At 46.5% G+C, this 15,421-nt stretch overlaps 1 protein-coding gene across 10 annotated transcripts in view; it reads left to right on the forward strand.

Moving 5' to 3' along the window:
* The window catches only part of SBF1 (SET binding factor 1), a 2,512,102-nt gene that overhangs the window by 966,314 nt on the left and 1,530,367 nt on the right, over positions 1–15,421 (forward strand). For all 10 annotated transcript variants that reach the window (XM_069629502.1, XM_069629505.1, XM_069629506.1 and 7 more), the window contains one exon: positions 5,128–5,277. In XM_069629502.1, the coding sequence (XP_069485603.1) occupies positions 5,128–5,277 (150 nt within the window). The remainder of the gene's footprint in view (positions 1–5,127; positions 5,278–15,421) is intronic.

Genomic DNA, 15,421 nt, shown 5'->3' on the forward strand with positions numbered 1-15,421 from the left:
GTAGCTTAACACCATTTTCCTTGAAATGAATTGATTTAGAATATTTCGCCATCCTGGTCCATATATTGTACTAGGCCAGCTCATGTAAAGCCTTATTTTAAGAACAGCAGCAAATGAAGAAACACTGATTTCTTTTTTCTAGGAAAGAGTGAAAAGCCACATTTTTTAAACACAGCAGCAACTGCAATAACACACAGATCTGACCTTCCTAGAACAGGAGGGGGGGAGACATAGGCTAATTATGGCAATTCACCAATGCCAGATATGGATAACCTACAACTGTGGTGTGCAACAGACAGCACACATAGCTAAAAGGAGTAATAAGAGAGGATGGACAAATCAATAGGGACCAGCAATGGCTGTTCCCCCCCCTGACAGCACCTTTGTTACCTTTGTAAGTCGCTGCTTGTTGACGGCTGCGCTGCATGCCCTCACGGCGTGCACCAGCAAACACCCTCAGGAGCTGCAACTGTGGGAGCTGCCCTTTGCCTTAGTGCTGTTCGTCACTGAGGGCTGACACAGGCAGTGGGCCGTTCTAGGGTCTTGTTTAAGGGGCAAACTCAGTCAATCATGGGTTGGGCGGGTTGGGAGGCTCGAGGTGGGACCCAGGAAGGATTCGGGCAGAGGACAGGGGCCAGGACAACCGCAACAGCAGTGTAGGTAAAGATGTAAAAAGATGTTAAAGCAAAAATTACACTGGCACAGAGAGAGGAGCTCTGGCCTTACCTCAAAAAGTCGCAGTAGGACAGTGGTACAAGATGGCTGAGATGCTATCCGCCAGATCCTTCTGTCTGGTCTCGACACAGCTGGCTCTATCAGACACTCAATGGCCACGAGTATGGTGATGCAAAGTAACTCATTGATGAGGACATTGGGCTTTGTGCAGGAAGAACTGACAAAGCTACTGTATATGCCCTTTGATGGGCAGAACCGGTTTGGGCACAAGGCCGATGACAAGCTACAACGATTCAAGTCCTCCAAGGTGACTGTAAAATCTTTCAGGGTGGAATGAAAAACAACCCTCTGCACCATCCACAAGGGGTTGTGGCTTTTTCCGCTCTGCCTCTTCCCCCTGCGGGAGACTGAAGTGCAGATGCTTCGCAAGTGGAAGAGGCAGAGTACCACCCCTAGTTGTGGAACGACAGCCACCACTGTCTCCTCAGCATCATCGGGGTGCAAAACATCTGAGTAACTCTGCCACAAGTCCCCTGTGGGAGGGAAAATGTCCCTGTTTGGCACGGAATGGTCTCGAACAATGTCCGATGGGTGACATGCAGGTCGTTCAACAGGGTTACTCTCTCCCTTTCATTCAGCCTCCTCTGGACCAATTCCCTTGCACCACCACCTTGCCTCCAGATCCTATCCTCTTGGAGGAGGTTCGTTAGCGGGTCTCGAAGTGCGCAATAGAACTGGTTCCACGCTCACGACGAGGCAAGTGGTGGCACTGAAATTATTTTCTGGTTTTGAAGAAAGACTGGGACTTGGACCCAATGCTCAATCTGATGCTTCTACATTTGTCCCTGCGGATAGACCAATTCAAAATAGTAACTCCTGCACAGATGCTCCAAGTCCTTGATCTGCAGGACTGGTTGCTGTTTCTTAACCTTAAAGATGTCTACTTCCAGGTGCCAGTTTATCGGAAGCACCTTAGGTTTGCTGTGGGCCAACATCACAACCATTTTAGAGTCCTGCTTTCCAGCCTTTCTTTGGCACACAGGGTTTTCACCTATCTTCTGACCGTGATAATGGCTTTCCGCAATAGGGAGGGCATTCATCGCTTCCCCTACCTGGCGACTGGCTCCTCCGAGCACGCTCCACAGACAAGACATCAACGCACTTGTTCCACACGTGCAGCCAGTTGCACAGTTTGGGTTTATCCCCAAACTTCATAGTCTCATGTTTGCCATCCCAGACCTTCAGATTCATTGCGGTGCTATTGGACACGCGCCTGGGCATAGACTTTATGCCTGCGGATCGAGTGGCACACATTTCCCAGATGTACATGTCCTCCAAACCCAGTTCCTGCCTCAGATTTCCTGCTTCTGCTTGGTCTTGTGGCTTTCTGCATTCTGGTGGTTCTGGAGGCACGGCTATGCACAAGGTAGCTTCAATGGCTACTCAGTTGCCAGTGGTCACTGTTTCAAGGACACATGTTGGATCTTCTGCAGGTGTCGAGTCGTGTGGCACTAGACCTTGCATGGTGGTCCCTAAGGAGCAACCTGCTGAAAAGTGTGTTGTTCATTCAACCATGGCCTCGGATGATAATCGCAGGGTTTGAAGTTGAGGGGAGCTGAGAGCTATTTAGTGCTTGCTTGTAGCCTAGAAGAGCCTGGTTAGCTTGACACCAACAGCTACCAGGAGCTACTTTTGGCTCCCCAGGCCAGCTGATGCTGAACCACCACACCTTAACCCTGTGCATTTGGGACCATCTATGAATTAATCTATACATTCTCTTACAGGATAAAGGGTCATAAATAATGGACAGAATTGTATGTTTTCAACTAACATAGAAGTTTGATCTGCGGAACGCTATGTACTAGCTCCTCGTTCTGCAATGGTAGCTCCTGGTCACTAGTTAATGCTGGATATCCAGGAGTTGCTTTTAGCTCCTGCTTAACCAATCTTAATTCCAACTCCTTTAATATTCGTGGATCTTTTCCTGACAAGTTGAAGCGCTCACCTGTTTGACTTGACTGTTAGTGGACTGTTATCTCCCAGAGAGTCTCAGGAACACAAATTTGCTAGAGCTGAGAGCGATCAGGCTGGCCCTGGTCACCTTCCACCCCTCAAAGAGAAATGTGTGTTGATCCTTACAGACAATGCAGTGGTCATGCACTACCTTAACTAACAAGGTGGTGTGGGGTCCTTGCCAATTTGCAGAGAAGCAATGCAACTGTGGTTCTGGGCTCTGGAGAATGACCTCTCTGACGGCTGCCCATCTTGCTGGAAGAGAGAATGTCATTGCCAATGCCTTGAGCAGACATACTTCGGCCTCCCACAAGTGGCTGCTCTCGTATGGACCTAAAACAAATCCAAAATTGCAAAAACATTAAGAATAATATCCGCAAGATTTTAGAATGTCTAACGAAGGTTTGATAAAATATTGTTAATCATTCCAATAATACACAAACCAACACAAGGCACAACGAAACACTAACTCCCCCACCCCTGCTCCAGGGAATTTCCTAGTATGGAATCTTTGAGGGATGCATGGACGGTAGAGAGGATGTTCGTCCTTTGTGGTCTCGTTGAGCCCTGCCATTCCGCTACTTCTCAGGAGACAGTGCCTGTTCGAGACCATGTTAATGATTCACACTCGACTGTCCCCAGAATGTGGTATCCAGATTTGCTGGGCATGTCTGCCCTCCCTGGCTCCTTCTGAGGAGTAAGGGTCTGCTCTCTCAGTTGGAGGGTGGATACTCCACCTGAAGCACAGCACCTCGAGTCTTCATGCTCTGCTACTGACCGGCTGAGCTGCACGGAGTGTGACTTGTCAGACGACGTCGGGGATGGGTTCTTTTCTACTGTCTTTAGCCTGATTGGGTCTGCAGATTTGCACTATGAAGGGTACCAGACTATCTGTTTTTAAATAGTCCCCTGTGTAGGTTCTTGATTCACAATCCCCACAGTTATGCCGTTTTTTATGAGTATTGTGCAATCAGTTTCCTCCGTGCCAGTTTTTGGTTACGGCGTGGGTCTTGCATTTAGTGTTAATGTTTTTTCTTATTGGTGCTTTGTTTGAGCCCCTGCATTCTTGTTCTATTAAACTGCTCACGCATAAGGTGATTTTACTGGTGGCCATCACGTCCGCTAGACGGGTGAATCCGCTCCAAGCGTTGTCTGTTAAATTTCCTTATATGGTTTTCTCCAAAGAGAAGCAGACGTTAAGAGAGACCTTCCTTCCTCCCAAAAGTGGTGTCTGAATTTCATCTGACAAAAGATCCATCTTCATGTGTTTTTCTTCTGCCCGATCTTTACGAGGCAGAGGAATGATTGCTTTGTCTGGACCCAGTGCAGGCCCTCAGCTACTATGTCTCGCAACAAGGGGTTTTTGGGGAAGATTACCTATTTTCTGTGGTTAATGCTGTGACCATACAAACCCTGTCGAAAGTGGATCATTCTCTGCATCTCAAAATGCTCTGATCTGGCTGGAAAGGATGTGCCTGAAGGTCTCGGAACGTTTTCTTCCAGAGGACTGGTTGCCACCTCTACACCTTTGGTTCTGCGGTTCCTCACCATCAAAGTGCTATGGGAAAAGGTTGGAACTAAGCCACAGGGTGCAGCGCCTCATAAAATACTGGCGAGAGGTCCTCTCTGGCATGTAGAGGTGTCAGGCAGAGCCAATGCAAAGCCACACTGCACCCCCACGTGGCGGAAACATTTCCGAAGATCAGCTGCACTCGGGGATCGCAGAGGAGGAATCCGGGGAAGAAACATCGATCAGAAATAACATTACTAAAAGGTAAATAATGTGGTCTTCCCTGGCAAAGAGACTCTTTTTGACTAGGGGTTAGGCAGAACTATGCAGCAGAATTTAGTTTGCATGCACAGGTCAACAAAAGCTGAATCTGCTGGTCTTGATTACTAGCCAAGATGCCCTTTCGTTCAGACACAGAAAATTGTTTTGCACACAGGGGCTGTCGGAAGAAGTTGGTCTTTTCTTGAGCATGAAATGCAAGTGCTTAAAGTATCTACCTTCATTCACAGGTTGTTGTAGTTTTCCTTACCCATGTATGTTATGTACCTCAATTAAAGGTTATAGGTACGCTTTTTCATCTGAAATGTTACAGCATCATATCACTACTGTTTTCTTTTAGTAACTCTGTGGTTTCTTAATTTCTTTGGATGCCTGTATGCTTTTAGTGATTGTTTTGTGCTTGTTAGAAATGGAATGGCTGGTGGGGAGTGAACAGTAATCTGTGACGTTATCCTTACTTGCATGAAAAGAGGTTGGGGCCTAAGAACAGTTTACACTGTATTTAGGCAAACTCTGAGTGGAGGGCATACAGAACGCTGTCTAGCTCAGCTCCAATTGCAATAACGTACATTTTCTCTGTGAACCTTTGCTATCTTGATTGTTCATTGGCATTTACTTTATTTCCCCTCCCTCCTGCATTTCATCTCAAGCTTCTTCCAGCAGTGCTCCGTGCCCTGAAGGGACGGGCAGCGAGACAGTGCTTGACCCAGGAGCTGAACCTACATGTACAGCAAAATCGTGCAGTCCTGGACCACCAGCAGTTTGACTTTATTGTGCGCATGATGAACTCCTGTCTACAGGTATGTGGGAGGACTGCATAGTTTGGAGATTGAATCGGAAGCTTGAGATGTTTCTGCTATATGCCGATAACTGCTGGATCAGACCAGTGAATTACTACCAGCTGTTTAAAAGTAGATGCTTGCTTAGTGTGTTTGACTGTGGTAGTGATACATTATTATTTTCGTGTACAGATACTTTGTAGATGCAGGGTGTTCAGCTTGAAGTAGTTGCCATTATGTATGCTGTTTTTGGTAGGTGTTGACAGACTGACCTGAGCCAGTGCTCATTTAAGTATTGCAAATTGGAGTGCTATGACTGCTACCTTTTAGGTTGATATTTAGCAGGAACAGTATTTTGACTTGAGTTGTAGACTGATGCTGTGGTTTTGCTTCATTCATCTGTTATTGTTGTATACTGTGCATACCTCTCCCTAGTTATGTCTCTATAACTACTTGTTTTTTTAAAATCACACTGTTGCCCTCTACCCATGGGTGGCTTGTATGACATGATTGTTGTAAATTTGACATTAAAAAAAAAACCTCTGTTCTTGACATGTCACATTGTTGACACTGTTAGTCAAATGGGAGCAACACTGTGAGCATCCTGCTGCATCTTATTCTAAACTGACACATTTAGATTTTGTGTATAATAAAGACATTTCAACTTTTCCTTGCTCCACTTAACCTCCGATCTGCCTTGATAATGGATGTGTTGTCCGAAATACATTGACCATCTTGATCTGCCTCTCAAGCACTTGTAATGAAGGAGCAACATTCAAATATATTTTATACGATAACATGAAGATTTAGGAAAATTGTGTTTTTTTTTTAAACGCAGTAGTGTTTGCTATGAGGGTGTAAAAGCACTGGTGGAGGGTCACCCACTTTCATTTGCATGATTTTTGTAAATACCAACTCTGTATTCACCCAGAACATAAATGTTTCCATGTATGTGTGTTAAGATTAACAACATGTTTGGTGGGCTCACACTAGATGTTAAGGCAGTTTTTGCAACACCCTTCATTGAGGATGCTACTAGCACTAACCCTAGCGGCTAGACTAACACACCTAACAAGAAAGGGAAGCCAAACCTCTTAGTGTAGGTAATGTGGACAGAATAGTCAATAACAACTAGAAAATGCACTAAACCGATTTAGTGAAAAAAATATACTTTAAGTAACATTTCTAATGCAATAAAGTCAAATACGTACTTTTGAGTGTTAATACACAGTAGTACAAAGATACCAAACTATGCATTTTACAATGCAGTGCAATGGGGATACTTTTTTTTAAATCACCCTAGTCTTTTACACTTGTGATTTTTGGTTACTTGTATATGTGCCTAAAGACAAGCTGGTGGCAGCAATCCTATTTTTACAATGTTTGTGTTATTTCTAATGTGCACATTCACATTTACTTTGTATGGCTACTGAAAATGGCTTGTGTCTCAAAATGGCCAGGCCACGACATTTTTGCTTGCTTTGGCCAAATTTTTGTTTGTCTTTCTTCCTGCCTTGCCAGGAAATTTCATATAGGGTCATGCCACTTGCCTGGGAAAGCTGCTGCTTTCACGGGCTAGTGATGCTTTTGTGTGCGTGAGGCCCAGGTAGGGTGCTCTCTGGTCCCACACCACATCTGTGGTGCCTGAAAGCCTAGGTATGTGGCATGCATAAAACCCAGAGTTATCCCTGATTGGACCAGCAGGGTTCGAAATTGTGGAGCTGGGAGATATTTAGCTCCTGCTTGTGGCTAGAGGAGCTGGGATAGCTTGACACCAACAGCCACCACAACCTACTTTTGGCTCCCCAGGCCAATGAATGCCCAACAATAGCACCCGTGTGAATTTAACTCTGTGCGTTTGGAAACATTTTGTTGACATTTAAATCATATGGGCGCATAAATTATAGACAGTGATATGTTTGCATTTTATGTGGCAGTTAGAATTGCGGAACGCTATGTACTAACTCCTGGTTCCCCATTGTTAACTCCTGGCCACTGGTTAATGCTGGATACCCAGAAGCTGCTTTTAGCTCCTGTTTATCAAATCTTAATTTCAATCCCTGTTACCACTGCTGGCTGTTTGAATGGTGCAGATCCTTACCATTGGTCGGTTTGGAATTGCTTCCAGGCATTATCTTGGATAAGAAGAGGACTCCTGCAGCCATTTCTTCAGCTCGGCGTTGGAGCCCAGTATCCTGTGTAGAAGAGAAAGCCGACTGAAGATCTGTGGACGTCTCGCAAAAAAGGCAAGCATACCTTCCAGCGTTTGGCCCTTTGAATCCCTGCTGTCCTACCTGATCTGCGAATGCCCTGAGCAGTGCTTCAGGGTTTGAACTGGTGTGACCAGCCAGTCTTGACATGTTCTCGAGGATCCAGTGGTCCTGTCTCTTCGGAAGTGTCCCAGGACCGCCCAGTGGACTGATTAGCTCTCCAGTGGGCTACCTCGTTAGAACCGGCATCATTTTGCATTCATCCACGAAGCTTTGGTAGCCGCCAGTGTGTGGTCTACGGCACCTTCCTGGAGAATGTCAGCCTCCCAGCTACAAGGGATGCTGCTCCAGAAGCTCTTCTTCAACCACGACTGGAAGGACTCCTGCCGTCATCTGTGTGCGGTGGCCGTCTCATGAATCCGCCTTCCCCGTCTGGTGAAGTGGCCTGAAGAGGTCTGCATTGTCTTTTTTTTCTGCATTTCTTCATCGCCGACGGTTGCACTCTGCTCCTGGAACCGACTGGAAGAATCCTTGTACCCGCAGCTCCTGTGCACCCCTCACTGAAACCTACCTCCAGCGAAGTGCAATCGACCCATACAGTCTTCTGGGAAAATTGGAGTTAGTAAATGCATAGTATTTGTTCTCCCCCTCCCCCCTCCCCCCTCCCCTGTTCTCCTTAGAATAAACCTTAGAATAAACATGAGGTATTACATGTCATTGCTTTTAGATCATCGTTTCTAAAGCAATTGTGCCTAAAGATAGAATCACATTTTTACCCACCAGTAACGTTTGTTGACTATTTTCTCTGCAACTTTTCACCAACACAAGACACAAAAACTTAACCTATATCACTTTCTGAAGAGGAGTATTGTGATTTATGGGCACAAGGCCCCACTCGTCATAGGGATTGAATTTACTGCAGTTAAGGCACATTACTTTTGACTTGGTGTCATCCTACTACATCACTTACCTTCTTCTGCTGATTGCGTTTTTGAAGGCATTTCTAAGAACCTATAGTGGCTGCATGTGTGTTAAAAATTGAGTGTTGTGTAATATTATCACATGGTTGTTTCATTTTCTAGTGTGTGTTTTAGGCCAAGAATAAATAAAGTATTTTTTTACTTGCCTGTCTAAATTGAATAATTGTGTGCTTCACTGTGTAGACTCCTTGTGGAGCCCTGACCCCACTCACTCTCCTGAGAATACCCTTGACTACTCTCTATTGCTACCTTGATTGGGCTTTGACTAACCTCTGAGTTATCCTGTTAGGTATAACTGAGTAGCCTCCTAAAATATGTCCACCAGGACTTTATAGTAAAGTCAGCCAACCTAATATGCTATACCTGACTAAGGCACCAGAGAACATAATTTGCTTACCATATAGTTCCAATGCAAGTACTGTGACGAAGATGACCAGAAGTGACCATTTCTCCTCTGAGATATCGTACCTCATGTCTCTGCCACGTTTCCTTGACCCCCAGCATCAGTCTCTGCTTCTGTTCTCCGATCTCCTTACACAGGGTTGAGAGAGCTCCTCTAATCCCACCTACGTTCAGCACCTGCTGTAATAAGGGATTCCTCACTGGCTCCTCAGGAGTATAACTCCATAAATAATCTAGTCTTTTCACTAACCGAGTGTTAGGCAGAATCCTGTGCATTTCTCTTAGGGAACACTGCAAAAAGATTAAGACTACAGGAGTAAGCAGTAAACCCAATTGGTAGCAGTCTGCACCACCCAGATTTACCTGGTAGCTGTGGCTGAGCAGGCAGACTTTTCTCAAGAAGAGTAAGGCAGTATATAGAGCAGCGATCCGAAGCTGCTGTGATGCAGAACAAAACCATCTACGACCACATTGTTTTCTGCTGAGGCTGCCATTCAAAGATGGCTGCCCGCCTCATCTAGTCTCTACTTCCCCTTGACAAAGTGCACCCGAGCTGCATCTGGCCCACCATTGGCTGTTACCTCTCATATTCTAGCCAACCGGCTACCGGCAGGCGCACGCTTTAGCACGAAGGCGGGCACTAAGGCAGTTCTCCTGTCCATGCCTGTGCCTGCTCACTCGCACACGGCACCTCGAGGAGCCGGGGACCCTTCCCTCCACTGCAGGAGCAGTGTTCGACCTGGGAGTGAAGCTGGAGCTTCCCCCTCTCTGAAGGTAGGCCACCTGGCTCGCCGTTCATCACACCCGAAAATAGCGCTTCTTGCATGATTATTCACGGATGCCTGCGCCCTTTATGAAGACCCCTGTGGTAACCCCTTGCGATCTGAAGCTGCTGTGATGCAGAACGAAACCATCTACGACCACATTGTTTTCTGCTGAGGCCGCCATTCAAAGATGGCCACCCACCTCATCTAGTCTCTGCTTCCCCCTGGCAGAGTGCATCCGAGCTGCATCTGGCCCACCATTGGCTGTTCCCTCTCATATTCTAGCCAACCGGCTACCGGCAGGCGCAAGCCGGCTTTAGCACAAAGGCGTGCACTAAGGCAGTTCTCTTGTCCATGCCTGTCATTGCCTGCTCACTTGCCAGGAACTCTGCCCGTGACCCACACCAGAGACAAGCAAGGTACTGTACTAATTCCTTCTCCTGATTGCCTATCATCTGCCCACGCTCACACCACCTCAATACAATCAGACTTGCACAATCCATATATATTGGTAGATTACACTGTGCGAGACTCGCCATCTACAGACAGTACGCATGCTTTATTCATTCTCATTCGCTCAAATGCGTATTGCTACTGTGTACGCACGGTGAACTATCTTGTCTCGCTCCACATCTCACCGATTGATCCACTCGCCCGAGCCACATGTATGCTCCTTCTGCATGCTGCTATGCCCTGTATTTTGCTTCGCCAGAAAGCACTTTTTATCTCCCTGCATTATTCAGCATCCTGTGTTTACTAGAGCCGGCTCCTTGGCCCTGCTCGCTTTGCACCTGACTATCAGCATACTTGATTTACACTATACTGATTCTCGCCTTGTACCTGATTATTAGCATACCTGCCCACCCTCGATTTTATTCTTCATTGTTAGCACACTTGCTAGTAAGATCACGGTCTGCTAGGCTGCATTTCTACTAATGGTAACCACTTGATTGGCTCCATCAGAGTTTTGTCCGCCATCCTGTAATATGCATGTTTGACCTCAGTACCTAGCCCTGTCCAACATAGTATGACTCTCTGCCCACGCATTAGGTTGTTCTCTTACGTTGTATGAATGTTGATGCTTGTTAGGCACGCACCCTAAACACACACACAAAAAATAGATGATACCCTATGGAGCAGAAAGACACCACATAGTCCATAGTCACACAAAGTCAAAGACATACCTCAAATCATGCCTAAGAGTGGGAGGAAAAGAGTCTCACTCTTAGCAGGAGAAAAGAAAAAAAAAATCCAGCAAAGCTGCTGGTGGACTCACTAGGTTTGGGAAATTAGCCTTATAAGAGAATTCTCCCTAACACCGAGCATATCCTAAAAAAAGGCTCCCCTGAGCATATCACATTGTTGTTTCCATTGTTCATATAGCAGTAACTTCCACTCTGTGTATAGATCTCCTACTTTGGTACAGCCCCTTACCCATATCCTGATTTTTTAACAGTATTTTCTGTGTGACTGCATCAAATCCCAATAGTAAAGTCGGGCTACAGATCTGTGACAGATTCAATTTCTTCTGAAGACTTGCCCAGATCTCTCTCAAAACGGTTTATATTGCGCTCGTTCCCATCACCCCAATTGGGTCCCATAACAGTTAAATTCCTTCCCTTTCTTCGGAAGCCCTGGTAAGAACCTCCTCAGACCTTTCTGGTGAGTCTTACCAGCGGGTGACTCTCTGCAATTGGGATTCTATAAAGTAAGCTTCAAAATCTGGCAGCGTAAACCCACCATCTGTGTGATCTGCGCAGCGTATCTAACGCCACTCGTCTGTGGGCCGTGCCCCACAATAATTCCCCAATTTTTATATCCACCATTCTAAATAAGACTTTCTTTATCCTGCATGCTATGTTCATAAAATAATAAAGTAATCTAGGTAACACTACCATCTTGCACAGAGCGATTTTCTCCCTTAATGATAGTGGTGTAGGGTCTTCCAAAACTCCACTGGGCCACCTATCCCCGATAGTGCTTTTCCTGTATTATAATGGTTTCCTCCATTTGATGATGAAAAACCGTAACACCCAAGTAGCGGAAAGATTCTAATTCCCACCGTATCTCCCACTGTGGGAGCACCTCCTTCGGACGCCCATGTAGTCCTCTCAATGGGAACAGAAGACTTCTCTGCATTGACCAAAAAAACAGAAAGCCGTCTAAAGTTGTGTAGTACCTCCATTAATACTGGAATATTCTCACTTGGGTTACTGACCTACAACAATACATCATCTGCATATAGAGATATGTTATGTACTAAACCCTGGACTCTAATCCCAGTATCGTGCATATATTTTCTAAAATACATCACCAAGGGTTCCAGAACCAATGACGAACAACAATGGCGAGACCAGACAGCCCGGTCTCGTTTCCTATCCAAGTTCGGACCCTCGCCTGTGATCCATTATAGAGTAGATGTATCCACTTTTGTATACTAGGTCCCAGCCTGAACGCTTGTAATACCTTAAATAGCCATGGCCACTCCACTGAGTTAAAAGCTTTGCTTGCATCCAATGTCATTATGTAATTTCTTCTTTGGATCCTTGTACCTGCTCCGTTAAATGATATAACCAACCTCCTTATATTCATTGATGTATTTCTCCCACCCACAGACGGCACTGATCCGGATGAACGGGGGCTGGAACCATGTCTGCCAATGTGGATGCCATCACCATCCCCAAGATTTGTGCATCCACATTTATTAGAGACCTAGGTCTATAGGAGTCACAATAATTTGGATCTTTTTGGGGTTTTATCAGCACTGTAATTGATGCCTCCCTCAACGTCTCTGGTAGAGTACCCTTAACATATGCCGCCTCATACACCCGTTTCAATAGGGTAACCAATATGTATGCATATTCTAGGTAAATCTCAACTGGTAGCCCGTCTGTGTCTGGTGATTTGCCTCTCTGCATCGTTCAGAGTGCCCTGTCAATCTCGCTCTCCTCTATGGTTGTGTCTAGGCTCTCCTCTGACTTTGTGACAACTGAGTCACATGCGCGATGTCCAAAGGTCCCCTGCCTCCCTTTCCATGTACGTGCCTTCACTAGTGTATACTTTTTTGTAATAATCCTGAAATTCCCAATTAATCTGTTGCTGTGTTGCTACACTTGAACCCCTCTCGCTGTAAATCTGTGCGAGAGTCCCCCTCTGATTCCAGGCCAGTAGTCACTCGCTTTGTCCCCTTCACCATGTATTTTTCGGCTGTACTGCCTCTTATCAAACCTGTTCAGTGACTCTTGATGATCTCGCTGGATGCGGAGTGCCTCCGCCAATTCTCTCCGGACCCTGCATCCCTTGCCCATATTATTCTCCAGACTCCTGATCTATTGCTCTGATTCTTTCAAGGAGTCTGATAGTGTTCTCCCTATTCTCACCACTTTGGAGATGCATGCCCCTCTTAGTGTCATTTTAAGGGCTTCCCACATAGTCCCCACCTCCTCCACTGACTCCTCATTCTGCTCTATGAACATGATTGTTTCCTCCCATATCGTGGTCCCGAACGCCCCATCCTCCAGCGACTCCATCCGTTAACTCCATATCAGGATTGCTGTCCTGTTAAATACACCCTTAAACACTGTCACCAACGGAGCATGATCAGACAATACCTTCCCCAGATATTCTGTATGGCCAAATAAGTAGTCCAATCGGGAGTATGGTGTGGTGTACCAGCAAGTAGGAGTATTCCTCACCATCCCCATGAGTCCCTCTCCACAATTCCACCAAGTCCAGCCCTGACGCTACTTAATTTAGGGACCTTGTCGATTTAAGCCGCAGCTGTGCATCTGCTCCAGATCGGTCTCTGGTTGGATATAGGTAACAATTTAAATCCCTTCCCAAGATGAGAATGTCTGCCCGTTCCCCTTCCATTAACATCCCCACCAATGGAGAGTAGTTTTCATTGTCTGAATTAGGAGCGTATATGTTAATTTAATTAAGCAAATTATCTGCCCCTCCAATCTCCCCTTCACCATAAAGTCCACCCCTTTGAGTCTCCTTTGGTCAATTCAATCTGTACTGGGACCCTATTTTCTATCCAACTCAACACCCCCCTTTAATATGTATATCCCACCCTCCCCATCTCCTGCGGAGCTCTGCCAGTTCAGGGTCTGTCAAATGTGTTTCTTGCAGTAATGCCACCTGGACGCCATAGCGTTTCAAACTTCTGTAGCTTTGTCCATTTGGACCTATTCTCTGGGCCACGAACATTCCACGTCCCTATTGCCAACAGACCCTCCTAGAATATCTCATCCGGCCCTTATCAGTCCATTCCCCCTGAATACTGTCCCCTTCTCAGTCTGATCTACCCGTCTACTCCTATGTTGAGTCCTGATCTTCCCCCTTAATCAAACTGTTCTCATTCGCAACCACCACTGTACCTTTTCCCTCGTTGCTGTGTGTCCCTAACCTTCCTTACCCCCACCCACTCCATCCCACAACATCTTGCGTGAAGGCACAGAATGTAAGGATTTTCGCATTTCCCTGCTGTATACTGCCGATACTTATCGCCTCCTGTAGGATAACATCCCGATCCGTAAATTTAAGTATTTTTGCAATTATTGCCCTGGGCACGCTGCTCCCGGTGGTGGTGATTGCACCGGCACTCTATGGGCTCTCTCCACCATGAATAATTTTGAGACCCCAAGTGCGCAGACTGTCCATTATCAGTATCTCCACATAAAATTCTGTGCAATTATTCTCTTCTCGTTCTGGTAGCCCAACCAAATCGCATGTTACATCTCCGGGAACGGCCCTCTGCATCCTCTGCTCTATCCTTGAGGATCCTTTTAGCCGCCACCAGGCCCTTAACCTGATTTTACAGCAACTCCACTGTGTCATCCAAGTTGCTGACCCGTTGTTCATCAGCAGACACCCTGTCATTCACTTTCTTCAGATCGTCGTTCACCAGGGTCCCATCCACTCGAAACACCTGAATTTAATTTTCCAGCACTGTGCGCAAGTCTTGAATCGCCGCCATACGACTCTCCATGATAACCCTCCCCTATTGATGCTTCCGCGCCTACTTCTTCCTCCTGTCGGTTCGGCGGCGTCTGTTTGGATGGTTTTGTGTTCACCCCCACATACACCTCCATCTTTTGTTGTGCTTTCACCATCGCTTCTCCTTGGGGGAGTGGCGGGGGTGAAGCCCACTAGAATTGCAAGCATGTTTCGTTTACCCTGTCAATGCGCCACCAAAGCCAGCCGGGTTCGGCTGCCCCCATGTGTACCTTCCTAAGCCTGTGGCCGGCACCAGTGTCTCAGTAGTTATCTGCCTCAGGCTGGGGTCCTCTTCGTCAAACTCTGTTGCTGGCCTTTTTCTTGCACTCTTTCTTTCTCTATTGCCAGGTGCTCTTCGTTTGAGTTTTTTAAATTTTCTTAATTATCTCCTTTTTCTCTTTTCCTCTCTTCTTACTTGCTTTCCTGTGCGTTTCCTATTGGTTCTCCTCTTAGGGATCCTCTGCTCCTAATGTAGTCAATAAGGCCAAAGATGTCAGCAGTAGCTTGTTGGGGTCACCACTGCATGCACCTGTGCAGCGTTTTCCGGTCCCGACCCCCCGCACCCCTTCCTCTATAGCTGGTGCGCAGTGATGGTGTAAATACCTTGGAGAGCTTCCTTTCCTGGTTTCTTCACCCGCTCCCTGTACATGCTCACTCAAACCTTGATTGCCTTTTCTGAGAAACCTTCCTCAAACACCCCTCCTAGGCCTCTGACTCTCAGCCCAGGTCACGCTGGGTTCTCTGCTGAGCTCTCCGCTAATGGCAGGCCCTTCCCCGCCACTCCTGCCCAGACAAGGAGCCGCCACCT

This window comes from Ambystoma mexicanum, chromosome 12 (assembly GCF_040938575.1).
Source record: "Ambystoma mexicanum isolate Mex_15411 chromosome 12, UKY_AmexF1_1, whole genome shotgun sequence".
NCBI lineage: Eukaryota > Metazoa > Chordata > Amphibia > Caudata > Ambystomatidae > Ambystoma > Ambystoma mexicanum.